The sequence below is a fragment of the Phaenicophaeus curvirostris genome, chromosome 18, assembly GCF_032191515.1.
Source record: "Phaenicophaeus curvirostris isolate KB17595 chromosome 18, BPBGC_Pcur_1.0, whole genome shotgun sequence".
NCBI classification, from domain to species: Eukaryota; Metazoa; Chordata; class Aves; order Cuculiformes; family Cuculidae; genus Phaenicophaeus; species Phaenicophaeus curvirostris.
The window spans coordinates 11,938,497-11,965,798 of record NC_091409.1 but is presented as its reverse complement, the minus strand read 5'-3'; the positions used below and the strand labels follow the sequence as shown (position 1 = coordinate 11,965,798).

Sequence of the window (27,302 nt, the reverse complement as noted above, 5' to 3'; positions counted from 1 at the left end):
AGAGAGGAACAGTGAACAGAACAAGTGTATTTGACAGTCAGGAGTAAATAAATGTGGTGCTAGGTCTTGATGTCACGACCCAGTGACTTCCAGGAGAAATTCTGACCCAGGAAAAGACACCTGTCACAAGGTATCTTAAAGACCCTCTCTGTTCTAACACTTGAAGCACAAATCCGTGATAAGATCAACATAAAAAATGCACTCCCAAAACACCCCACTCAAGATGAAACGCAACTAACCTGTTGTTTTCAGTTTAGCTGCCTTATTCCTCTTCAGCTCAAAGCCCAGAACATCACAGAGAGCTGTTAGTTCAATAAGAGCCAGTGTAGGGATCTTCTTCATGTCTTGAGCAGACAGGTCTCCAATCCTGGTCACCCCTAGTCTGCCCTTGGGGATCCTAAATCTCTAAGAGAAAACACACACACACAAGGCTCAGGGCAAGTATAACTACTAATCTAGCTGGTATCAAGTTTTGCTACATTTTTATCATTCCTTACCATAAGCAGGTAAGGAATTGTTTGTTTTCAACACCACACAAGTGCCCCAAACTACTCCTATATCTCAAATAGACAGCTGAATAAATATTTTCCCTTTTTAGCATTGTTCTACCTTTATTGGAGGTCCCAATTTATCTAAATTACAGACAGCCTGATACACATTCTAATCTACCTGAACTTTGGAAGCAGTCCAGTACATTTGCAGAGGATAAAACTGTTAGAATTACAAGTACGAAAGTCCTGTTAGTTTTTATCCTCTCTTCAGAGGAAATTACCCAGATCCACATCCAAATGGCTAGTTTCACACACAAGTACAAACTCCTTTTGACGCTCCACTACACAGCTGCTATCCCTGCCCAATACCACAAGCATTACAACATAAACTGTCCTAAAATACCTACCTAATATAAACCCATTGCAACACTATCTACAGAGGACATTCCCAAGAGCTGACCACACAATTGATTCCTGTGTCTTATATCCCTCTCAACAAGAAGGCAGCTAATAAGTTCTAATAGGAAAATCCCCTCAATGCTTACAGTTAGGGCATTTCCATCCTTCAGTCTCCTAGATTCAGACAGGAATGATCCCTTGAGCAGGACAGCTGCTTGCTCCGAGTAGGCAACATCCATGTTAAACATCTCCTCTTTTCCAGGGTTTCGAACTGTGCAGGAGTAATCCTGGTTTTCTGCTACAGAGGAGAAATCATCTTGGAATTCAGAAAGCCAGATGGGTGAAGCTTAGAAAACAAACGTACTAAAAAAAGCAGTTGGAAACAGATTTGGGTAGCATCCTTTTAAAAAAATCCTACATTAACAGTTGAAGAGAGTTTTCTCACAGCACAGTCCTAGGACGGATCAGTAGGGTAAGATTAGCTTAAAGCTATAACACCACCAGATGAGCATAGCCTTAGAGGGACATACCTATGGCTCACTTCTCTTCACACAATCACATATGGTTTTTATAGGATTTCAACATATGATCTTTGCATCTTCTATTTGCTTTCTTGAAGCACTATCAGTTTGAGTGGCAATTCCTAGCAACACTAGAGCCTGGAAAAGTTTACTAAACCCACAACTGTGATTAATCATGTATTAAAAAACCAAACCAAAAAAAAACCCCAACACAAACGAGGCCAGTGTTTCAGAGCCCAGATCAGTAAAACTGCTCTTCCCATTCCAGCCCTACTTCAGATCCTAATCCCCTTTCAGTTAGTACATATAAATACTGCCTTCTTACATTTCTGCACATTTGAAGTCCGTACGTTGCGCCAAATCTGATCTGGGCTGGACTCCTCTTTCTTTGCTGCCGTTTCCTGAAAAATAAACCACAATACGTTCACCTTTGCAAAACAGTTGTTACAAGGAAACTCGATTTTGGCAGAAAACACACACCTGACAGCATCTGCTAGTCTAAGAAAATGCTCCTCAAGCTCAGGGCTGCAAGATTGTTCCCAAATTAAGAAACATAATTAGATTATTTGGAAGACAGGTGGAAAAGATTACTATCTCAGACAATATTCATGATAAATTTGTGTATCATTAAGCCAATTCTCCCTTTCCCACAACCATTAGCCAATCTCTCCCTTTTAGTTCCTGCGTTGATGGGCTGACAAACAGTGGACCTACCAAGCTGCATGGAATCGACCCATTGTCTGTGATCACAAGATCCTTCAGGAGAAAGAACACACTAAGTAGACATCAGCACCTAAAAGCTTCACATTTTGCTATGTGACTTGAACAAGTGTCATAGCAACACCAGGCCTGTTTTGGGGATATGGATCTTGATCATGTCCTTCAGAGCCTCAAAGCCCTGTTTGAAAGTGGGGTGACACAGCAAACTATTAGGGAAGTCCTGGAAAAAATAGGGATACTCTACTTTGTGGTCAGAACCTGAAGATGAGCAGCACAGCAAGGAAGCATCTGAAAAGGTAACGGTCACACGTTCTCTAGAAAAAAACCACAAATGGCAGCAGCTATTCTTCCTCTAGAATTATCAGCTGTACTTATGAATTTCTGAACTTCTGAAGTTGTCTCTTATTTTAGTTAATAATGATTTAACGTGTCACTGGTATAAAGAAAACACAAGAGGGCTCCAAACGATACCAGTGCTCCACGAGGCTGCAGCACTGTGAGCACTATGCAGAAATTTTCCAGCAGTCTCTAAGAAGCTTAAGTATCTGCAGGTTTGGAAGCAGCTTCTCAACACTGCAGCTTGGATGCAAAGTTTCTACAATCTCAACCTCGTTTTGGCTCAAAAGATGAAGTCATCTCTTTGGAAGTGAAAATAGCCCTAGACCCAGAAAGCCAAGTCAGCTACCACAATGCAACTAAGTCTTTTGGAAGACCCCATGAAATCAACATACCTCAGAATTAGCCACTCCAAAAATGTCTCGGACATCACGCACAGGATGCTTGGTCTTCCTCCTCCGAGACCGAGAGTAGGTATCCAACCGCCGCTGTACGGCAGCTGCCTGGGTCTTCGTCAGGGTGGAGAGCAGCACGATGTTGTCATTTTCTGAGGCACCGTCCCCAAGGAGGTCGGACAGACCTGCATCCTGGAGCCACTCGGCTTCAGCTTCTCCCTCTGTAAGGGAAAGAGTGAGAAGGGCGAGTGAGAAGACAAAGTATAACAACAATATGAGTGCCTGAAACACTTCAGAGGGAGAAAACCAGAAGCCTGAGCCTTTCTGGGGCAGCAATGGGACACAACTGATAGGAAGCTGCATCTTTGTTAAGAAGCCACAGCTGTTCTCAAAATCTTAGCTCTATTCCCAGGTATCCATTATCAGAGCAAAAGCTGAGGAGACAAAGAACTTCAGGCAGCTACAACTGCTCACATAATCTTTTCTCCTTCCCCTAGGTGAGGAAAGAGAAATAAAAACTACAGAGGCATGGATATTTCCAGCATCCTTGGCTCCCTCAAAAGCTAGGCAGAAGGTGGGCACAAGTGTGACTCTGCGTGGTATTTAGCACAAGAACTGCAACAGGAACTGAATCCAGCTGGGGCTTTCATGGGACATGGGAGGAATATCAGATGCACTTGCTTAAATCTGCTTTCACCTGGATGGTCTGTGCAAAGGGGAGCTCTGGCAGCAGGCAACAGCACACAGCAAACTCCAGATGAATGTCACTGCCTCCCTCTGCAGTACAACCAACCCTCCAACAGCTTTGAGAGCAGACAGAAAAAATAAGTGGGAAGCCACAGCATACAACACTGCACATTTGCCTTTTGTTCTCTTCCCAATTATTTGGCTATTTCTTGTGGGTTTTATTATCTATACGCATGCCTACGTATTACCAACCTTAAAAAAAAAAACAAAAACCCAGACACTGATCTGGCAGATTCAAATATATTTTATTTAATACACTTGCAGAACTATTTGTATACATCATCTCTGCTCTTTGCCTATTCAAGTGGATTGGTATCCATACAGTCATTCAACAAAAGCAAAAACGTTACACTCACTCAGTGCAATCACTCTATGTCTGTACCTATTCAAAACATCACTAAAATTACAGACCATTGCAGTTCCCGAATGAAGCGTGAGGAGCCGGGAGACAGTACAGCAGCATTACTCAAACAAGCTCAATTCCGCTTCAATGTATATAAAGCTGCACTTCAAACACAAAAGACAATTTTTTACTTATGGGATGCAACCTTTGTGCAAGTGAGAAAGTGCCCTCAGCAACTAGTTGAAATCCAGGGATAAAAGAGGCAATTTAACAGGTAAATTCACCTGCAAACACCACAAAGCCTCTATCTTTTCAATTCTATGTACCATGGTCATTCACTGCAGGCAGCTCCAGCACAGCTCTGCCAAAGGTTCTCCTGGGAAAAAGGAAAATCACAACTGAACTGACTGAAAACAAACAGTTTGTTCCCACTCTTTCTTTCTAACACAAACCTGTGTCTCCTCAGTTATCACCAGTGGAAGGTGCCCCTGCCCATGGCAGGGGGCTTGGAACTGGATGGTCTTTAAGGTCCCTTCCAACTAAACCACGCCGTGATTCCATGATCACAACTGCTCAGGCAAAGTTCTATTATTGCTGCATCAATCATTAAAAAAGCCATGCCACTTTTCTTGCAAGATTAAACAATTTTATTTTTCTGAGGAAACTTCTGTGTTCACACGACTTGAAAAAAGATATTGTGACTGCATTAAAACTCTTTTCAGCCCTCAGAGCATACACTTTGTGTTCTTCAATCAAAAAGAACATTTTTCAGCATCATACCACAATAAATAGAGCAGGACTCGGAATGAAGTATTTCCTTTAACTAATCTTCTAGGCAAATGGCCAGCTTTCCTACCTGGTCCTAAGTTTTGGTCATTTCCCAAAGCCATTTCTACAGAAGCTAACAGGTAAGAGCATCACCCCGCTACTCGCTTGGTTACAGCTGCTCTCACGCTCATGGGTCCCCATTCAGAGCTCAGCTATTTGTCCTACACCTACGGCTTCACAGCAGCACAGCATGGAAAAGTCTCCTGGTTTATTTTGTCTTTGGGAACTAAAGGAAGTTAAGAGTAATGCTTGCAAGTTTTGAAACTCCCCAATGCCAGTCATAACAGGAAACTAATCTAATAGACAATACTAAATAGCAGGCCCTAAATCGGACATCCGTGTGAGCCTACCAAAGATCAGGTTTTAATTCCTCTATTTAATATTTTGGGCCCAGTTATGTTTGCCAGTAATGCAAAAGGAAACAAACAAAATAGGCTATTTATGGGGAAAAGAGGGAAATCGGAGGCAAACAGGGCATAACCAAGAGGTCCATGGAAGTTGAGCTGTAGGTCTAAGCCCAGAGGGCTGCTAAGATTTGCCAGATAAGCAGCATTTTAGAGGACACAATTAAGAATAAATCCACAAAACTAAGGAACAACAGCCCCAAACATTTACTTGAAACGCAAGCTAGCCAAAAATAGCATTTATAATAAAGCACTTCATTTTAAAGAAGAAAAAAGCTAAACGACAGCTAAGTATCCTACAATTTCAAGCTAAACATAAGCACAACTTCCTATTTAGTTTTTGTAGATAGAGAAGACTCACTCTTCCCAGACACAATTACATGTTGTATGGATGCTGACAGGTATTTAGTGGCGCTGCCACACAGAGTGCACACGTTATCAGTCTGCTGTACTGTCTGACCTCAGAGAGAGCTGCGTAAACAGCAAGGAAAGGACATTGCTGTTCGCATTTCAGGAAAAAGCTACTTTCTGTCCCCTTCAACTGTTAGTGAGGCCATAAGTACCATCAGTGCCTTTCTGCTGACCCAGTTGTTCTCCAATGTTACACGCTGTTCTCCCATCGACACCAGGTCAACAAGCAGCTTCCCATTATGCCATCTCATACGCAGGGTTTGCACAGGGCACCAGTGTTCTCCAACTGGGTCAGCATTTCCACAACCTCTTATCTCCACGTAGCCTCCACGCTGTCCCTGTGCTGCGATTAGGATCAGCTATTTGTCAGGTTGAGCCACGCACCTCCAGACAGAGCTGTTGGCCACCGCCCAAGCACAGCTTCTCGGGCTTTATGCAAAGAGCGATGATGCCTTTGGCTCCGAGAAGCCCTGAAGCCTCTGTGCTGCATTGCCACCTTGCAGTGCTCTGACCATAAATTGAACAGGTGTGAAAGCCAAGAGGCACCAGCCAAATCCTACATCCACATCACCTGAAGTTTCCCCACTAACGCTTCCAGCACAATGGTTATTTGACTAAGCTCCTTTGCAGAAGACAGCAGGAGGCTGAGCATGCCACACCTTCTTCCCCAGCCTGCCAGGAAGGCTTCACTACTCAGAGCATTATTTCAAGTCTGTCTGGTTTCAATGGCCAATTAAGCAGTTAGCTCTTGCCTGCTAAATTAATATACAGCATCAAGAAACACTTTTCCTTGTGTCCCTGGTTACACACAGTAATCAAATTGCCTCTAGCATATCAGTGTTTCGGATATCCCAGACAGCCTTTCATCTCATGGCATGCACTCTTTTCCACAGTCTCCTTCCTGGAGCACTCAGGAGTCACTTTGCATCTCCTTCAGTTCTAAAAAACAAACTTACATTATTTATGCGGGAGTATGAACAGAAGATCTTAATATTTACCATGTCTTGCCTACTGTGGCCTATGTGGATGATGATCTTCCCACCTCACTCCCCAGAGCTCCATCTATACACCCAGGGTGGCTATTTATCCTTCCCAAGTGCAAGAGCACACTGGGACTTTCACTTCAACATTTCCCCATTAAATACATGGATCCTTTTCAATAATAAGCCAGCAAAACAGCTGTGGGCTGTGCAAGCTGCAAATCTGACCACTCAAGAGGATGTACAGCCAACTACATCATTCTGCGAAATGGACCTGGAAAATGCAGGATCCCAATCTGTAGAATCGCTGAGTGCTCACCATAGCTTATCAGCCCTCCAGGATTTTGTCAAAACACAGTTGGTCAAGGTTCCAATTACTCCTGCATAACATCAGCGCTACAGAAAGACCATTAGAAACACTCCACGTACACAAAGGCAGCTTCAAAAGAAAGAAACAGGAAAGGGAGGTATACAGAATCATAGAACAACCAGGTTGGAAGAGACCCACCGGATCATCGAGTCCAACCATTCCTATCAAACACTAAACCATGTCCCTCAGCACCTTGTCCTCCTGTGCCTTAAACACCTCCAGGGAAGGTGACTCAACCCCCTCCCTGGGCAGCCTCTGCCACTGCCCAATGACCCTTTCTGTGAAGAACTTTTTCCTAATGTCCAGCCTAAACCTCCCCTGGTGGAGCTTGAGGCCATTCCCTCTCGTCCTGTCCCCTGTCACTTGGGAGAAGAGCCCAGCTCCCTCCTCTCCACAACCTCCTTTCAGGTAGTTGTAGAGAGCAATGAGGTCTCCCCTCAGCCTCCTCTTCTCCAGGCTAAACACCCCCAGCTCTCTCAGCCGCTCCTCATAAGGCCTGTTCTCCAGCCCCCTCACCAGCTTCGTTGCTCTTCTCTGGACTCGCTCCAGAGCCTCAACATCCTTCTTGTGGTGAGGGGCCCAGAACTGAACACAGGATTCGAGGAGCGGTCTCCCCAGTGCCGAGTACAGAGGGAGAAGAACCTCCCTGGACCTGCTGGTCACGCCGTTTCTGATCCAAGCCAAGATGCCATTGGCCTTCTTGGCCACCTGGGCCCCTGCTGGCTCATGTTCAGTTGCTGTCAACCAACACCCCCAGGTCCCTCTCCTCCAGGCAGCTTTCTAGACAGCCTTCTCCCAGTCTGTAGCTGCTCAGGGTTGTTGTGCCCCAAGTGCAGGACCCAGCATTTGGCCTTATTAAACCTCATGCCATTGGACTCTGCCCAGCGGTCCAGCCTGTTCAGATCCCTTTGGAGCCTCCCGACCCTCCAGCAGATCGACACTTCCACCCAGCTTAGTGTCGTCTGCAAACTTGCTAAGGGTGCACTTGATGCCTTCATCCAGATCATTGATAAAGACATTGAACAGGGCTGGACCCAGCACTGAGCCCTGGGGAACCCCACTTGTCACTGGCCTCCAGCTGGATTTCACACCATCTCCCACCACTCTCTGGGCCCTCCATCCAACCAGTTTCCCCCCGAGGAGAGTGTGCGCCTGTCCAGCCCAGAGGCTGACAGTTTCCTAAGCAGAACGCTGTGAGAAACTGTGTCAAAGGCTTTACTGAAGTCCAGGAAGATCCATCCACAGCCTTTCCCTCATCCAGCAGCCGAGTCACTTTGTCATAGAAGGCGATCAGGTTAGTTTGGCAGGACCTGCCTTTTGTATATAAGGAAAGCCTTGTGGGGATGGACTCAAGTCATTCTGGATGTTTCTTAGGGTTTCACAGATAGTGAACCAGAGGAGAAAAGTCTGCCTTCCACAAAAGTAGCTCTCTCAAAAGCCACTATGATGAAGTCGCAGAACCACATACACAAACAAGCCTTACAAAACACCACCAGCTATCGCAGCGTGTTTACCACACAGCACCTGCACGCGGGGAGAGAGCCTTGACCTTTAGAGGGGGCTGTGTGAAAATATCTAGGGCCTTGAACCTATTCCTGACCAACCTTTGGAGTCAGCTTTGTTTCAGAAGCTGACACCAGGCCAGGCGAGCACTCCCTTTCTGCAGGGCATTATCCATCACCCAACAAAAATAAACAGGTATCTGTGACTTGACTGGTAACATTCTAACCGTATTCCAACAAGCTTCTAAATCATCCAAGTGTATAAGCAAATTTTCTCGCCAAGATGTTCAACTTCCTCCCCTCACTCCCAACATTTTTGGCAACCTACCCTCTTGTGTTTTGACATCTGCAAGGCTGCATTCCTCTTGCTCGGCTTCAGCGCTCTGCTTAATGTTCTCTACTTCCAGCCAAAAATTGTCCATTGACAAGTTGTCCAAAGACTCTACCCTGGAATTCGTGCCCTCTGACACCAGGGATGCCAAAGGACTCTTCTGAGGAAGCTGGTTCATTTTGCTAGGGCAATTTCTGGTACTGAGAGAGGAAGAGATAAGGAGAGAGAGAGATTAAACTACACATATTCAGACACAGCATTCACAATTCAGCGGTCTTCATTGATTAATGACTGCAATAAAAGCCAAACAGAGGTAAGTGCTGGACTTCCTTTAGTTAGTGTTTAGCAATAACAGAAAAGGTTGAGATCAAATCCCCTAGAGTAAGGGAAAAACTGCTGTCCAAACACGCGAGAGGATGCAGAATCATCATGAATTTTCCGATGGTGTCCTTCCAGTGACCTCCGAGATAGCACCCACCAATCCCACACCCTTGCTTCCAGGAATCCCCTGTAAACTTGCACAGATACCTTCCACATTCGCAAACAACCAAGATGCTTCATGCTTGGGACATGTGTTCTGATTATCTGCCACGCACAGCAAGCCCAGCAGCTCCTGGCCACAGCAGCCTGAACCCAGTAGCCTTGTCCTCCCACGTGCAAAAACTGGCACAGCTTTGTCCCCACTTCAGCCCATGCGATAAACAACTTAGATGTTTGAGGCCCTCTTTTCCTGTTCATACCTGATTTTTCAGCTGTGAAACAGCACAACAGTCCTAGCAAACCCAAACGTACAGAATTTTTTCACCAGCCCGCTGATTAACTCATGGGCGGCTGCAGCCCAGACCGGCCTCGTTCAGCTTTCAACCTCTTTGCAGAAAGTTGGGAGGCTCTCATCAGTTCATAAAATAATGCCTCTCCTAAAATGAGTTTTAATTCACTTCAAAGGGCCGCAAGCCATTCAAACCCTGCTATATACCTTTACGAAGGCTTAAAAAAGGGGATAAGTGGAACCTACTTGTGAAAACACCTCAGTGATTCAACTCACGAATACAAAATTAAAAAGACTGCATGGGATGCTAACTCCGCATGGTTCGAAAAACACCTGTGAACAGCTACTACCGCCAAACAGAATAGAATTGTTTTCTGGTTTCCCAACCAAAAAAGCAGATTGTCTCTTAGGCCTTGAAAACCATGACAACAAAACATACACAAAGTGCCATTTAGCCTCTTAAGTCTGGAAGGATTTAAGAAGTTATAGATGGCAAAATATCTGGAAAGTTTTAGTTCCTTTCATTCCAGAAAGTGCAAGTTCTGGCACTAGCTTGTTACTGTTATAAGAAGCATTTAAAGTCATAAAGGACTAAATATGAAGATCTACCAGCCAAGAGGCCTATACTGTAGGACATTCTGCACTTCCATTTACCATATGCACGTATATTATGTTCATACCTTTTTCTAACATGCACACAGCCACTCCTTCTCTTCTAAAGTTCAGAACTAAAGCAATAACCATTATTCCAGGAACATGTGGAGCTAGCAGAGGCGTTGGGAACAAGAATAAGAAGGGGTTTGTTTGTTTGTTTTACAGGAACACAGAAGTTAAAGACTGAAAAGAGCTATTACACCACCCAGCCCATCCCTGACAAGGGCAGAGATGATTTGTTTGTTTGGTACCCATCCCCACCTTCCCAATCCTGGATACCCAAAAAACAGGCCTCCAGCTGAGATGCCACTTAATAGCCTGGTAAAGCACTTAAACAGTCAATCTTAGATACTTGGTTATTTTTAATTATTTTTTACCTTCATGGTTCATGCTCATCTCTCTCAGTTCTGTTACAGCAACCATCCCAAATCATCATTTCCCCTTTCAACTTCTTACTTATATCTTCATCCATTAGTAGTTAAAAATTTGGATCACAGCCCTCACATTGACTCTTTATCTTTAGTACTACTCTCCATTTTCTCACATTTGCCAACAGCCTTCTCATAAGAGGATTAGATTTTTAAAAAGCCACCTTGCTAGTATCAAAAAAACTATTTAATACCTTGTCATGATGTCTCATGAATTCTACTGTACTGTCAATAGAAATTATCACTTGCAACATGAAATTAGAAGGAGGATTTTAGATTATCTTGAGTGACTTCGTTTTGGCCATAACGGTGTCAGAAAAACCATGGCAGCAGAACCTGCAGTGAAGAGCAGTCTCCCAATGCACAACACTATTGAAGAACCATCTTACAAGCTCTCCTAATTGCTCTACTAAAGGCACTCAGCAGGCGCACAACTACTCTTCTTGCCCTAAATGACTCCTATACTACTGTGGGACCTACATTACGCAGATAAAAGCATCCCTGAAGTTAACCTTTCCTTCATGTTCAGCTTGGTTTAGGGCCAGCTCATCCAACCTCTCAGAAATCTCCATGGACTCACACTGGAACAGAATTTAGGTTTGCAGATTCAGCAGAACCTACCCTAGACCTGAGCAGCAGCTCTCACTCAGCACGTGTGCTCTACAGCAAGTCTGTGTGTACAACAAACACTTCTCCACACCTGCCAGAGGCCTGCCTGGAAAAAAAACCCTCAAAATTTTAAGCCAGCATAAAGTCTTCAGCTCTTTCAAAAGAGTGACTCTTGACCTAGATGTTCTGCTTGACTTACGCAGTTACCAGATCCTGAATGGAAATTTAAGTCCAGAATATACTACAACCAAGTGGAGTAACACTTACCTAAGGTATTAGGGCATATTCCTGGTGCACATCTGAGAAGGGTCACATCATCTTTACAGCCCAGATTTCAGCCTATAGCCTTGCCAGCAGCTATTTTTGATCTTCTAGCACCTTCAGTGCATATCAAGACAACACACTACTCGTGCAAAGGTACAGTTTTCCCAGATAACAGTGAACTGCTGTACCCCATCCCACTCCAACTTGTGCTTCTATACCACCCATAGTTATTATGCTTCCATCCACAGATGGAAATACAGATGATCTAGCAGCCTTTGCACCAAAAAGCTCACATTACAGGCCTAATTTAAGAGAATCATATTTGAACTACTTGTGCAAACAACACAAAAGCCATCCTAACTTTCTTTCCTCAAGAACATCATGGACTGAGACACTTAACCCTATTTCATCAAGTTGCAGAACATGAATGTCACATAATACCTCTACACACCATTAGCAGGATCCAAAGTCCAGCTTTATAAATTCTAAGCTAGCATTGTTGTTCCTGGTAACACGACAACATCAAAGTCAGGCCTTTAAATTTAGAATGAGTTCTAGTTTCTGGTCTAAACACTCTTTTCTTGAAAACATCACACAGTGTTTTACTACCCAAGTGGAAGGTTAATTTTAGATTCAGTGCACCTAAGGGATTGCTCTTCCTCACTGCATTCCCAAGTCAAGGAAGGGCAATCTGTGATGTATAAACATAGCAACAGTTTAGATTGAAAACGCAGACTATTGGCTTAAAATGTTAATCGCTCAGTTGCAACTGGGCAAAGAGAAGGTGAAATAATCAAGTTCACTTAGTTGCACTGTCAACGTGACAAAAATCTTAAGACTATAAAGTTTTAAACATTAACCCAAGAAAAAACAAACTGACAGAACGATCTAGTTAAGGACAACCATAAAGGAATGACTGAAAAGACTGACCACCCTAACGCAACCTTCTGCACTTGTTTAAGAGCAGATTCAACTTTAATGGGGCTTGAGATCTCATTCAGCTGACTCCCCTAACACCTTCAATCTAACCCTGACTTAACAATGTTAACAGCAGACTTATGAGAAATTAAGACTGGCATGGACCTTATAGGGCTCATTTTCTTATTATTTTGTCTATAAATCCTCACTGCACTGAGCACTGGTAGTCCTGAGCAAGATTTTCATGCCTGAATAGTGCTGTCTGAGCACTGGTGAGCCACTGGCTTGCTGGTCCTGGGCTATGAAGCCTCAGAGTAGTTTCTGATCTATTCCTAGATACTGTCAACACAGCAAATACATTGCAAACACTCATGCAACTCTTGGCCCTTTGAATATCAAAATCAAATAAACACTGTTGCTAAGCATTTGTTCATTTCAGGCTTGAATCACTCCCGTCAGTGAGCTTCTCAACGGATCTGTAGCTGCCTAGGCTACTACGGTGCTTGCTCAACACCCTGCCCTCATTGAAATATCTCTCTAGCAGGTGAATAAATAAATAGGTTCATACACGAGCATTTCAGATGGAACAGGAGGTAGCAAGTGAGAGCCAAGAAAATGGAAATCCTTTAATACTTTTTCCAGAAAAAACTAGGAAGAGAAAAAAAAAAAATCAAGAACAAGAGAAGAATCAAGGCAGTCCTTCCACACAGCAAGCACCTAGTTTTTTAAAGACATTTCCAAAGATCTGGAGCAAGCAAAGGCAGACACGGAAAAGAAACAGAATCACAGAATAGTTTGGGTTGGAAGCAGCCTTAAAGATCATCTAGTTCCAAGCCCCCCTGCTATGGGCAGGGACACCTCCCACTGGATCAGGCTGCCTCAAGATCAGCACGCCATAGTTCATAACATTATAGGATTTCTTGTTTGAAATCATGTAGCAGTGGAAAAATCATCCAAAAAAAATAGACGAGAATCTGAAAAGCTGGAGAAAATACTGATGCTGGAGAAAATACCGAAGTCAAATAGCTATATAAAATATAGATCAGTTTGGTTACTGAAATTATTGGAAATAAAAATCACAGTCTTTGAAATATATCAATGTTAATATAAGAACAACTTTGTGACATTAAACTGAATCTACTTACTATCAGAATTTCAGATGAAATATTCATAATCACCTGTTTTATTCAGACACACAGAATTACACAATTCCATTCCCAACACAGATAGCAAATTCACCCAGGAGAAGCCTTGTGGACACAAGCTCCACAATTTTTCTACCAAAGGTCTAAATCAAAAGCAAGCTTTACTGCAAATCTTTAATGCCTGGTGCTGTTACTCCTACAACCCTCCAAATTTTGCAGACACCACAGACTACCAATTCCCTCCTCCCCATGATAATCAGCAAAAAAGTAAAACTGAAGTTTACTCTTAGGAGAAAAAGAGCATACGGCGGGTTCAAAGTAAAGACAGACAGTTACCAAATTACTGCAGCAGTGAAGAACAGTAACTTTACCTGATATACTCTTCCCATGCCTTACTTCCAATGGCTTAGGAAAAGCAAAGCAGCTAAAAAGGCATAATTAAAGCAATCAAAGCAGGCTGCCACTACTGACAGACACCTTTGCATTTCTCTAACCACAGGGATTTCCTCATATGCCCAGTAGTTTCACCGAGAGCATCTCCTACAAGAAGTTGCCTCTAGCCCAGGCTGATTTATTATATATAGCTCTGCTGCCAACCACCACTTATGTTCGCATTAAGGCGTTTTATCAAGGACTTTGTACCCATGGGATGGCGCACTTGAAGATCTGGCTCTATAGCACCAGCAAGAATAGCTAAGATGTCACTACTACAGTTTGCTAATAAGATTACAACTTGTTTTCAGTAACACAGCAATCAGTTCATCAAGATCTTCTATTATGCAAGCAGCTCAGGGAGCAGCGTCATTTAAGGTTGTTTTGAAGAAGCCTGTTCTGCAAGTGATAAAGAGGACGTGCCAGATAGCTCTGTGTGCCTGGAGTATTTCATACCAGATCCAGCTTTCGCTCACCCCAACAAAAACAAGGCACTCCCCCCAACTCCTGTCCTGGCATTCCCAGTGACACCAGAACGATGAAATAGCTGCATGGAATGACTTGGCTGCTGGCATGAAACGCGCTGCTTTAGCTTAGCGCCTCCATCGCTTTCTGTTACAGACATCAATCAACTCCACCACAGCACTGAGAGTTTTAAATAAAGCACAGGTTAGAAACAATTATTGTTCGGTAAGTTATCTCGAATTATTTAAAGGTAAAGAAAGTCCATCCAAACATCTGTATCTCAAGCGTTCACTGGGAACAGACTCATCTCCACTCAGCCTAGTAAGGGTCGAAATACGCCAGCTAAGGAATAGGAAAATGTGCCCATGAGATCTGCCCGGAGGTGTCTCAGACAAACTCAGAGCAGAACAAACACCGGATTGATAAGCCCATGCAGATACAGCCAAATTAAAAATATTCAAAGCAATGTTTAGACTATCAGCTGGTGTCTGTCCCATCACGCTAAGGTTTGGTTTGGCCTCAGAAGACATAAGCCATGCTCTCTGGATGTGTTTTTTGGTTTCACCGCAAGGGCACTGCAGAGGAGCCCGGTGTTCACTTTCCCTACGTTCACATAGGAAGCCAAACAGGAAAGGCCTTTCATTGAGACAGAAATCTGGCTCTGAGAAAGGGTTACATGGCCAAAACAAAGTTTTAGGAGTACTGAGATCCTTAATGCAATTGTGAATTTGATCTATTGAATAATTACATGAGAATCATTGATAAAAAGGTGGCACTCTCATCCCTATTTCCATCTTCATGCATTCCACTGAATCCACATTCATCTAAACACACAACCAGCTTTATCTGCCCCAGGCTCCCTCTGGCTGCTGGGAGGCAGAACCTGTGCACAGGGTTCCCACAAAGCCACTGGCATGGATTCACTGCCCTTCTGTGACTTGGCTGGCAGCACACACTGCTGGGGACTTTGCTCAGGCTACGAGTCAATACCTCCTGGTTACTAAACACATCTTCAAAACATGTTACCATTACGTCAGATGAGACGCCCTTACTTTATTCCCATCACCACCGTGACATTAGGGAAGATGCTCAAGCTCTACCCACCTCAGCAGCCCAGCTTTGGGACTGCTGCAAGTCTTGAGTCTCTAAAAAAAAAATAAATAAAAAAGGTTGTGAATTTATTTTTTGTGTGATCATGCTCTAAAGCGAAGGCATTTTACTACAGCACAGATTCACACATACTGAATATTCGTCCTACAAACTCTTTAGTGTTAAACTTGGAATAAATCAGGATGATGGAACTCATTCTCATTTCTGGTCTCTACCCCATTCTCACAGCTGTACCTACATCACAGCAAAGAATGAGTAACTTGAAGTTGTTGTTCAGATGAATGGGAACAGGCAAGAGACTTTGAAGAGGTCACAAAAGTAACCTGCTGACTGGCATAAAGTAAGGAGGAGTTAAGAGGTGTGCTGGAATCCAGCTATGCTTCATGCATGAGAGGTTTTGAGACGCAGGAAGATGGGAAGGACAGTCATAAGCTCCTTGTTTGGAATTCTCAGGAAAGAGTTACTACACAAGACACAGTGCTTGGCTATTACATTGTCATGAAAAGCCTCCCCTTGGTAGAGATTTATAACTAATTCTTTAACTAATATCTAGAGTGCTGCCTGCAAGCACAGGGTCACCAAGCCCAGCCAGGAGCCACCTCAGGTATGACAAGCTTTACAACATCAAGAGGAGGAGCACAAGGGAAGAAGAGCTGGCTCAGCAAGAGCTTTTCTTCAGCAGTGCTTTGGAGGGACTGCACCACCACCACCACCGGGTAAGCTGGTAGGTGTCTTAAAGGGAACCAATGAACATGCCACAGTTACTGCTGCAAAAATAAACAGCCATTAAAGTTAATTAATTAGTAAGCCAGGATGGTTGGTGTATCATCACCTTATTGTATAGGCATGTTTTAGGTCAATCTTAGCAGAGAGATCTAGTTACACCTTTACATAGGTGATGCGTTTCACTTGCTAATGAGTTTCAAATCAACAGATGCAAATTGCCGCTTGCTCAGGAGTTAAATGTTTTGGTCAAAGTTAGTGAGCAAATTGATGGTTCCTGCTGTAGCACCTCTTCAGATCTGACAGCAGAAGTGTTCCAGCACCAACACGGACACTGGAACTCAACTAACTTGTTCAGCACGAACCTAAGTTGTTACTGAATATTTTGATTTTTATCAAAGAAACCCTGCAATACTCAAGGTGTTCTCTCTTCCGCTTACGCATGGGTAATTTTAAGGCAATTTACTGTATTATTCTTGTGTCAGTCCCCCTAAGATTATTAACTTTTTTTTTTTTTACATCTCAAATTTTGCCTAAGATCTTTTAAAGATTCCTTTTCTTGTCAAAGCAGACTAGGAAAAACCGAGAAATCACACAGAAACATGAAAACATGAGCTATGGTTAGAAATAAAATCACTGAGTACATGCACACAAAACCTACATTTCTCAATTACTGCAGCAAGGAAACATTTTGAAACTTGATGCAACTTCTAAGCTGGCGTAAAAACACATTTGATGAAGTCTTAAGTCATTTCATGTCCAGTAAACACATAAACAGCACAGTGTTTGTCAAGCAGAGTAGTTCAATTTTCAGTTCTATCCTTCAGTACTCGTGCTTTGTATGATATTTATAAATAAGAGGTTCTTACCTTCATCTGGCTCTACCAGTGACTGAACAGCCCTCAAACCCCACAAGCAGCGTTACCTCTGAATCACAAGGAAACAGTCTGCATTTTAGCCCCTCCAGCCATGCACAAATACAGCCCCCAGGTCTCAGTTCCACAGCTCACTGCACTCATCCCAATTACAGAGTTAATACCAAAAAAGGGAGATTTAATAGATTTCATTTCACGATCAAGGCAGTCAAGGAGCAGTTTTAAACAGCATATTACAACCTGCTCATCCCTGAAAATTTACTTTGCTTCCACTTATGCTGCCCCAGGTATCGCTCTACCTCTACACCCTCCCATACCCGGCGACCGCACTCCATACCTGCCGAGTCGGGTGCAGCTGGGTGGCTGGGCTGGAACCAGCACCCCCCAGGATCTGGGCATCCCACTTCTGGTGGCCCCAGAGCCATATCTGCCACGCTTGTCCATGTCCAGATCTCCAGCAGAATAGCTGTCAGTCCATCCGTGCTCCTCTGCTGTTGAGGAGCAGCTGCCGAGCCTCACAGCTGATAATGAAGAGACACTCCTCATCACCCACAGGGTGTCGATTGGGTGGCTGTGAGCATCCTCTCCTCCCTCCAGCATCCACCCACCGGGGCGTCACAGTAAATCCACCTGCACCTTCAAGGCAGCGGTGCCCAAGGCTGAGCCACCCACACCTGGGACACGGGCTGAAGGACACAGCCCAGAGCCAGCGCGCAGCCCTCGGAGTAACCAGAAAATAGCAAGGAGTTATTTCCAAGCCTGGGCTGAGGCTAAGGCTTGCTAAACATTAACTCAAGCCTCAGCAGCACGAAAAAAAGTAACTCCCACAAGCAGCGCTGGGAAGGAGGAGTCAAGCAGCATATTTGCCTCTCAAAATGATACTTCTCTTAATTAAGAGAAAAATAAAAAAAAAGCACAAAGCACTTGCCTGGGATTTTGAGGGGGGGGCCCAACCGCTTACTAAAAAAGCAAAATCAGCATGTTCTGTCATAGTTGAGCAGTGAGTAAATCCCAGCTGTGTGTCAGACACTGGTGTTGAAAGAGCAGTACAAACCCATAACACTCACAGAGAATATTTCGCAAGATCCAAAGTCGTCTTTAAAATCTCATCATCAAGCAACACATGAGCAAGCAAAGGGTTAAAGCAATTGGCTTCCGCAAGCCATAACAACAGGTTTTGTTCTTTTCTTGTCATTCTCCCCACCAAGCCTCTTTCCAGTGTTTCTGTAACTTTATTCTAATGTTTACTATTCATAATCCCCAAGCTAAAGCGATAACAAGCCATTTATTTAAAGCTTCCTTAAAGGAGAGACACAAAGCTTCTCCAGCACAGGTAATAACCCACACCTTCTTTCCAATATTCCCAGTAAGACCGGATCCATGGCTCAGCCTGCTTTGCCTGCGAAGGCTTAAAGGGCAACAGCAGCTATTTTAGAGACAATCCCTCATGAAAGCATGAGAAGAGGCCCTCACAGTTTTGTTCCTCACCCATGAATACAGCTGGTTTTCCGGCCACTGCTGTTGTCCAGTCACTTTCACCGCACTTTATGAACATGGAGCTGATCTGCTGCAGAAGGAACGCTGTCCAACTGCCCAGACTCAGTCCTCCGGGGCAGGCGGAGGGAGGGTAATTAGGTCTGGGACTCTTAAACTCCCCACACTAAGCATGCAAAACAGTATTAATGGGACATTTTTCACCCCCCTCCTTCTCCCTTGTTTCTCCTGGCCTCCCATTCTTGCAAAATTTATTCCTCCCTGCCAAGTTTTAGACACTTTGAAGGAAACCAAGAGGACATCCTTCCAGCAAGGAGGAATCACTGTGCTGGAGAGGGAGTCTTTCCCCAGGCAACTGGACACACCTGTGGGAAAGCTCTTGTGTACAGCTGGAGTGAGAGTCAGCTTCCCCTGGCTGGTTCCTCTTCCCAGTAACTCGCAGCCTGTGCGTGCACATCTTGTGTTATATTTCTGGCTTATTAGCACCACTTGTAGTGAATAAGAAGCAGAATGGGTAACCCAAGTTTTGAATTTGTTCCATGTAGCTTCTCCTCCATCAGCTCTGCACTAAGATAAACCACAGAATGGACCAGGCTGGAAGAATCTCAGCTTGTGAAATTCTGTTAGGACAAAAGCCCTGAATTACACATGGGCAGCATATCACAAAAATACATATGCAATATTAGTGAGCTTATCCATGTGTAAAAAGTAGATAAAAAAAAACAGTTCTGATGCTTCTATTCAGGTACACAGGCAATGATTTTGCAAAGCTACATGAGACAGAAGCCTACAGCATCATATGTGACCACACAAAGCGCCCAGGGTTTGAGACAAGGGAGGGGAAAGCAAGGAGGAATGACAACAAAAGTATCTATGAGAGAACTGATGGCTGCACTAAGTTTCACTGTTTTTACTAACTCAGGAAAGCAGTATTTCTCCCCAGAGAGCATCCAGCCTTCCCAAAGGGTTTCCCATAAGTGCACTTTACCCTGAAACAAGTGGTTGGGTTTCAGGTCATCCCTTCTTCTGTACACAGAAGCACATCTGAGTTGTCAGTACTGCGGGCAGATGGGCAGAGCAGCCCATAACTACATCTTTTATCCCTCATCCACATTCCTTTACATGACGTTTCTTTCCATAACTTCAGCCAGATGCTTGTCCTTTTTTAATCTGCAGATTTTCACACAGGCTGCCAGTCACTCGTACAAGCAAGCTTCATGGTCACAGGTTCCTAACACAGCACTAATATCCAGCCAGGCTCATTGCACAACTTGGATGAATTTAAAGTATCCAGAATGAAAACAGAATTGTTGAATAGTACATTCAGCTTCGATTACTCATCTAAAACAGTAGACAAGCATTACTGAAAGTTTAAATTCTCTGTGGATAATAAGAGCTGCCTCCACCTACAGCTTTTCACATATTCACCCCTGTCTGGACTTTGGTTATTCACAGCATTTAAGAGGAATAATTAGCAAGTTTATTTCCTAGCTTGTGAGAAAAGAGGTGGAGGAATAGGACATGAGGAAAGCCACATCTGCATTTTTGGATGACATGAATTGGGATAAATGTTCCAGTTCTAGTTTTGAGCTCTCCAACATGCTTCGTGCTCCAGGACAGTCTTCCTGGCATCATTAGAGATGAGCCAAGCTCACTCGGACAAGATCATCTGGATCACAGGAGCTGAATCTTACTCAAACATGGAAACAAAGACACATACCAATGCTCTCATCAGCCAATTAGTTTAAATGAATCACTAGTACAGATCCAGCACTGTTATCATCACAGCTTCAGTGCACAAGTTATTTCTGAAGGTATCTACACGTCCTGCCAAACTGACCTGACTTGGCTCGCTCAGTACACCTGATCTTCTTAGGACCAAAAAGGAGAGGGAAAAGCATCCAACTTGCTTTTAGACAATCTAGAATTTCAGCGGGGCAAAACACACCCAGGCTGGAGATGTAAAGACTACAGGAATCCTCTGCCACACCTCAGGGACCCCACCAGCTGGGAGGGCTGCCTCTGAACACCACCCAACAGAGCTCAGCAAAGTGCCTTCAAGCTGGCTTAAGCACAATGTTCATGAGCTGCATCCCAAGATGTTATGGCAGGATTACATTTCTCAAGCACCCCCAAAGTAATCTGTTACCAAGAAAAACAAATGCAAATGAAAGACACTGCAATGTGAAGTAGAGTGGAAAAATCCGGATATAGCCGAAATCCCAAACAAGCAGTTCTTCTTTCTCCAACAGGTTTGTTTTTACAGAGAACAAAATATTAGGAAATCCTAAAAATAATATAGCCCACATCATATATAAAGAAAATCCTCAAGTAGCATTACCTATCCATCACGTGGACCCATTAAGATTAAGAGATTATTACAGTTTCTGGAGTCACTGAGGCGGTGAGATTATCCAAGTCCCAGCTTGCTCCCAGGCTGCAGCCCAGGGCAAAGTGCTAAACTGCAATCACGCCTGGGTAACAGGCACCAGCTCGCAGCAGGCAGCCCTGTGCCACCAGCTGGTGCTGCTCTACCCTGAGCCAGGAGACCAAGCAAGCATCTCTCAACTCAACAGCTGCCAATACATAGCCACAGCAACAGTCAGACCCTATCAAGTGCTTCTACTCATGACTTCACTCCATGAGACAAGACTCAATTTGTCATCCTACTGGGAGACAGACAGGTATGCCCACAGGAATATCAACCCAGTGGTTGATTGGGTTGATACAGGTATGCTGGGATATCAACCCACTGCAAGTGGAGAGGTTAAGCATCAGCTTCCCTAGCTGTCCAGCATCATCCCCTGCTCTACCCACACTTAGGATGGCTCAGACCCAATAATGAACAGTCAGACCCTCCTTACTGTTAAACACAACCTGCCTGCAGCCACGAGCTGTATGTTAGAGCACATAGTCTGCTTTACTGCACCCAAGAGTTGACAAACAGAGAATTAGGACCTCAGGTCATGGACAAACAGTAAGAACAGATGCTTCCTAAGCTAAGATTGTTTGCACGCAGATGTAGATTAATCTCATGTTTAAGAAAAACAAAACCAACACTGGGCAAAGGAGGAACCCCTGGTATCTGGTGGGATGTGATGCTGTATCAGAGTGGGACTAGCAAGCTGGCAGTCAAAGCCAGAGCCTCTTCATCACATTACTGTCAGAAGCAGCAGCTCTGAGCAGAGATCTCCACCAGTGATTGGATATATGACTGCCTCCCACTGCCCACCCTGCCTGACAAAGTCACAGCTTGGGAGAGTGGAGGAGGAGGGGAAAAGTTATACACTCTTTAGACAAGGATGATATTTAGATAAGGGAACTGCAAAGCTGCTTAAACCTAATTACTACTGTACATGCCATTTAAACCACCCAAAACATTTCCACTGCTCAAGGAAGAGCTGTAACAATAGGAGGAAGTGCTAAGACACAGCAGCTATTCTCAACACACAAAAACACTTATTCTGGTGAATAACCAAGACATACCTACTAATTTAAAATGAATAGGTTTCTGCCTCTTGGGCATTTTCAGACTGTATAAAATTAGAAGTCTTAGTGGGTTTCTGAGGATGACCTTGTTCACCTCCCTATTCAAACACGTGCCTGATACCTACCGGGTGCTGTGGCTTGCAGAAACTGTATCTTTTTGATTGAACAGTAAAGGCAGAAAGAAGTGACAGGCACCAGATTAATAACCACCAATCTGCTTGTTCACTTCCTTCAGACACGGGGACCTGTTATCACTGCAGCCAGCCGACAGCATGCTACCCTTCATTTCTAAGGTGTGAGGGAAGAGAGGCAGATGGGACAAGGGATCAGCAGTCAGCTCCCTCTCCAGCTGCAATGAGTAACCACCACTTCACGCCAGCCCAGCTGTGTCAGTCAAGCTCACATGGGACTGGAGTCCACACTGCAGAGCTTGTCCCCAGCACCACCTTCATGGAGCGCTTTGTACCTCCTTAATTTTCATAGAAAAAAAGAGCTGGAACCCACTTCACAAACCTCATTCCGATTTTTGCAAGTTGAGTTTTTCTGTTCCCTTCTGGGAAATGGACGCGGCAACATATCTACAAATAGAAAGAGCATCAGAAATGGACTATCTTACTCCGCTGCCCCAATTCTCAGCCCAAAGACATGATAAATTAGGTTGTCATCTTGCTTATTTCCGGCACCATAATCACAAGCAGCAGGATGGGTTCCCTGGGCTGAACTCGCCATGAGTCAGTGTGATTTCAGGCATCCCATAGGAGTTACTGCCTGTGAAGAATGCTAAACATCCACTCTTGAAAAGTCATGCACATGGTATGGCCCCACAGTCAGGATAGAAGCAAATGGTTCAGAGCTACCAAGGTTATGAGACAGCAAAACGATAGCTACGGATAGCTCGGTTCAGATAAACTACAGTTTTAGCAAGGAAGGCAAGACAAGAGGAAGAGAAAAGCAGGAGTGACCTGATCATAACTAAACAACTAAGCTATTTATTAAGATTAAAAGTGAAACACCTAAAGACCAGTCTAGGGACTAAGCACAAATAGAGCTTTCAAAGCAATGTCTTGTTTAGGGTTTGAGGTTTTTTGATAAATTTTAGTACCTTATAGTTTTCAAAAAATCTCAGAAGTTTTTATATTGGCCCAGACTCAGTGACTACTTCAGAGATTTGGCTGGAACCCCCTCTGTGTTACTGAAGCTTGTTGTTTTGAATGATGACAATAAAAACTAAATCCACTTATCTAACTACTTCAACGTCAAGAGAAAAATTCTTACCAAGTAGGTCCCCAAACATTGTCCCTACACACATGGATAGAGGGCATTTACTTGAGAATGAAATGCTCCTGTGCTCCTTTGCTGGTTAGGACACCTACCAGCCTCTGGGCAGATGAAGAAAGTCATACCATCCTCTCAAAAGGAGGAGGTTTTCTTAAAAATTCCAATTGCTAAATCAATTATTTCTAAAATAAAGTGAAAACTTAATACAGCCTAGTAGTAAAAGTTCTTATTTAGTAGTCAGGCAATAGTTAAGTGTCAACTATTCCACCCACAAGCAACAATTGCACTTGTACTCAAAAGTGCTATAATTTACCCTAGCAGGCTTCTGTTCTACTTTGTCATCTCTTTAGCAGTAACAGGTCCATCAAGAGGGATCCAGACTTCTTTATGTGGAGAGATTACAAGTGGCGTATAATTTATATTTATGGCCATTCTCCTTGTTTGGCCTCTAGAGGAGAGCTGGGACAGAAACAGAGCTGGGCTGCTGCTTTAAAGACTCAGAAGTTCAAAAAAAAAACCCAAACAAAACACAGTCAGCTGTCACTGGTTTCGCTATGCTGGCACCCTGCTCTGAAGTCACCACACAGGGCTTGTTTGTACTAGTTTCATCTATAAACGATGCAACAGCTGGAACAAAACTGCTTGAGATGCTGAACCTGATTGCACAATACAGCTTATGGCTCTTAGAGAGCTATTAGTAGTCAAGGGTTCGTTAACTCATTAGGAGAGGGCTTGTTTTTCCAAAATATTCATGACAAAGTTTAATTGCCATGGATCTTCGTGAAAATCAGAATCAGATGATTTCAGGCATGATGTCAGACTCGGGGGCCAGTGAGGGGACCAGAAGAACTTGCCATAGACATTTCCAGACTGTAGCACAGGATTTAAAGCAAAAAGAACAGAGGGCAGGGGAGGTTAATGGTGCAAGATCATCTCAAGGGGCAGTCAGGGACTTGAGTAGTGCTTGTAAATTGCCACATTCTGTTTGCTTTTCTATAAAAATCCACTGCTCTAACTGCAAGGTCAAAGAGAAGCTCAGACACGTGAAGTCGCAGGTACTAACATCAAGTGATGTCTCAAAACAAGATTATTATTCTTCAGTTTACACCTGGTGTGCAAGTTCAGAGTGATATGGTGCTATTGCAGAGGCAAAAGGAAGACACCGGAGAGATCATCCGCTGAATAAGCACCATCAAATCCAATAAGATGAAAAGGCATAAATTCAACTCATACTCACAGGTGAGCTGAAACTGCATTTAATAGAAGGAAACCTAAAAACATACACAGGAGCAGATGAACTACAACAACTATGTTTTGCCTCGCTACTCCAGTATATCTGGTGAACTCTTACCACCAAAATGACATTGAAGACAATATACTTAAACCAGGCTGATGTAAGCAACCAAACTTCTGCACAATGGATATTTTCTGATACAGGTGCCACTGAACTCAGGTTTTGTCCCAACACACAGCTCATGCTGGTACAGCTCAACATGGTCTATATTGGAAGGAACCCCACTGGGCTAGAGCAAGAGCTACACGTACACCAGACAAAAAGGAGAGAGAGGAGGAGATAAGACCTGCTGTCCTTGCAGCTGTGCAAAAGCAACTGTTGGGCAGGTTCAAATAAAACTGAAATTAGCTGGAACAACTCATAGGAATGGTAGAAACCAAGCTTCCGTGATGGAAGGTGCAAGTACATTACCTTACCCCAAAAGCTTTCAAGCTGACCCATCAGCATCCACACTGCTGAGACTCCCAGGCTTCCCACTGTGACGCCTGCACAGTGACAGAGGAGGAAGGATGAACATTCTCACCATCAGCTGGAAAACTGCCTTCCTCATAAGCACACAAGTTAGTGAATTTGTGAATTAACAAAGTAATGAATTAGAGAAATAACAAATTACACCAGCCTAATTAAAGGGGGCTGAGCCCTTGTTTTTCATCTAATGAGCTCACGTAATGTTGGATTCACAGGGTACATCATCCTGTAACTTTGAGAGGCAAAATGAACCATGAGATTCGACTCAGTACTATGGTCAGAAAAAGTACTCGTATAGGGTTAAATGATATTTACAGATCCCCAGCTAGCAACCAAGGAGTTCCTTTACCTTTACAAAGACAAGTTTTTCATTGTCACCTGCTTTGTTGACAATGAGGTAATGCTAATCCATTACAAAACTGCACAGATCTCACTAGCAGAGTTCACAGGAAAGCCTTAAAGAAGCAATTCCTCAGTCCTACTTACAGATTTGGCCCCCAGCTTTCTTGCAGCTTACACATTGTCACAGCTAGAATAAGCTTCACAAAAAAGCCATTCTCCAAAAAGCTTATTCTGCAATAATATTGCCTTGAATTCTCCCAAATGACCTGGCAGGTCTGTGCTTGCCCCAAACTCTTCCTGGCCTGCAAACACCCAGCAGTTTCACGCCTACTTTATGCTGGCCAAGAGAGCGTAGGAAGCACAAAATGAATGAATGCCGAAGCCCTTGTATTAGCAGTATCATTAGAAGAACTGCTCCCAGAAAGTATCCTTCCTCTCCCATTAGTCAAAGGAAATACTGCATCTAAATACAGCTGTTACCTTTATCTACTTTTACCCTTCTTATGCACAAGCTGGAGTGAGTCCAGGATTCTGAAATATTTGATCAAAACAACTGTATCTCAGATCAGCTGCAGGGATGTATATATTGCAGCCTCATGTCGATCTTCCGCTATGAGGCATGCAAGGATTTCCTTCCACTGTGTTAGCCCTGCTGTTTTCAAACATTAACATTGTCTGAGCTTTACCTTGACCGAGAAAAACAACTTTCATCAGCAAAACTCTATTTGTTGCCTAAAGAGGATATCCTTCCAGTTCTATTATATATTGGCCACCTGCTACAGACTATGCGAGAGTTAAAGGCTCCTGTTGCCTCAAGAGCTTACACACAGTCCTGTTCTTCCTCTAGAATTCAAACAGCACTTTCAAAACAAGAATCACTGCTTTCATTTCCAGCCTTGGTCACTTGATTAGAGCTGTCAGACATATGATCAAACAGGAGAAAGGGAGGTTCAAGCAGTGGCAGATACTCAGTTCTGTACATAGAGAGAAACTGAGAAATCTGAGCTCCCAAGACTCCAGGCATACCTGTTCCTTTGGCAGCAGTGGTGAAAAATTATAAATTGACAGCATTTGAATGGTATAACCACCATGACCAAGACTGCCTCATCCACAAGCTTCAAAGCTGTCATGCAAAATTCCTCTTCCTGCCCCAAAGCAGCAGTGCTACTAAGCAGCCCTACCAGGCAGATCCTTTCCTTCTGTGTCTGCTCTCCACACCCACCACAGGCTAAATCCAGAGAAGGTTCACCAAGAATGGAAGATTAAGGGAAGAGACATCTGTCATGCCACCCCCTCCAGGAAACAGGCACTTAAGTGACCTCAACTAATTCAGAAATGAGACTCTTCAGAGAGAAGAGCACATAGGGAAGGATACGCTGCGTTTGTGCCATTACACTGCTTCTCAGCTACAATGATGTCTTTTCCATGCTTCATTAGGCAACCCAGGGAGGGATAACCAAGAAGTATGAAATGATAACTCTTGCTCAGGAGCCTGTTCCCACTGCTTCATCAATGCATAAGCTATCTGCTATGCTACCACTGAACCATAAGTATATAACGGTCAAGCAGGCTCTGGCCACTGCCCTCACCCCAGCTCTTTGGCAGTCCCTTCACAATGTACACTTCACAGTAATGCATCAGTGCCAACCTCCACTGCTATCAAAGTCCATCATCCTAGAAGAAACCTTCTATAAAAGGGAAAAAGAGGACAAAGGCATAAGTACATCAGTGCTGCAAAATCAACAATCAGGAATTCACGCACTAGAA

General features: G+C 43.8%; 1 protein-coding gene across 4 annotated transcripts in view; it reads right to left on the bottom strand.

Annotated features, from left to right (window-relative positions):
- ARHGAP40 (Rho GTPase activating protein 40) overlaps window positions 1-25,250 on the bottom strand; it is a 34,232-nt gene extending 8,982 nt beyond the window's left edge. Inside the window, exons 1-6 of one of the 4 annotated variants that reach the window (XM_069871832.1) lie at window positions 25,142-25,250; window positions 8,776-8,978; window positions 2,863-3,083; window positions 1,737-1,812; window positions 1,037-1,188; window positions 240-405 (exon numbers count right to left, since the gene is read on the bottom strand). In XM_069871832.1, the coding sequence (XP_069727933.1) occupies window positions 240-405; window positions 1,037-1,188; window positions 1,737-1,812; window positions 2,863-3,083; window positions 8,776-8,956 (796 nt within the window). In that variant the 5' untranslated portion in view covers window positions 8,957-8,978; window positions 25,142-25,250. Of the gene's footprint in view, window positions 1-239; window positions 406-1,036; window positions 1,189-1,736; window positions 1,813-2,862; window positions 3,084-8,775; window positions 8,979-11,141; window positions 11,168-17,498; window positions 17,671-25,141 lie in introns of those variants that run through there. The other 3 variants (XM_069871833.1, XM_069871834.1, XM_069871831.1) reach the window with 3 other exon arrangements.
- Between the last annotated feature and the right edge of the window lie 2,052 nt (window positions 25,251-27,302).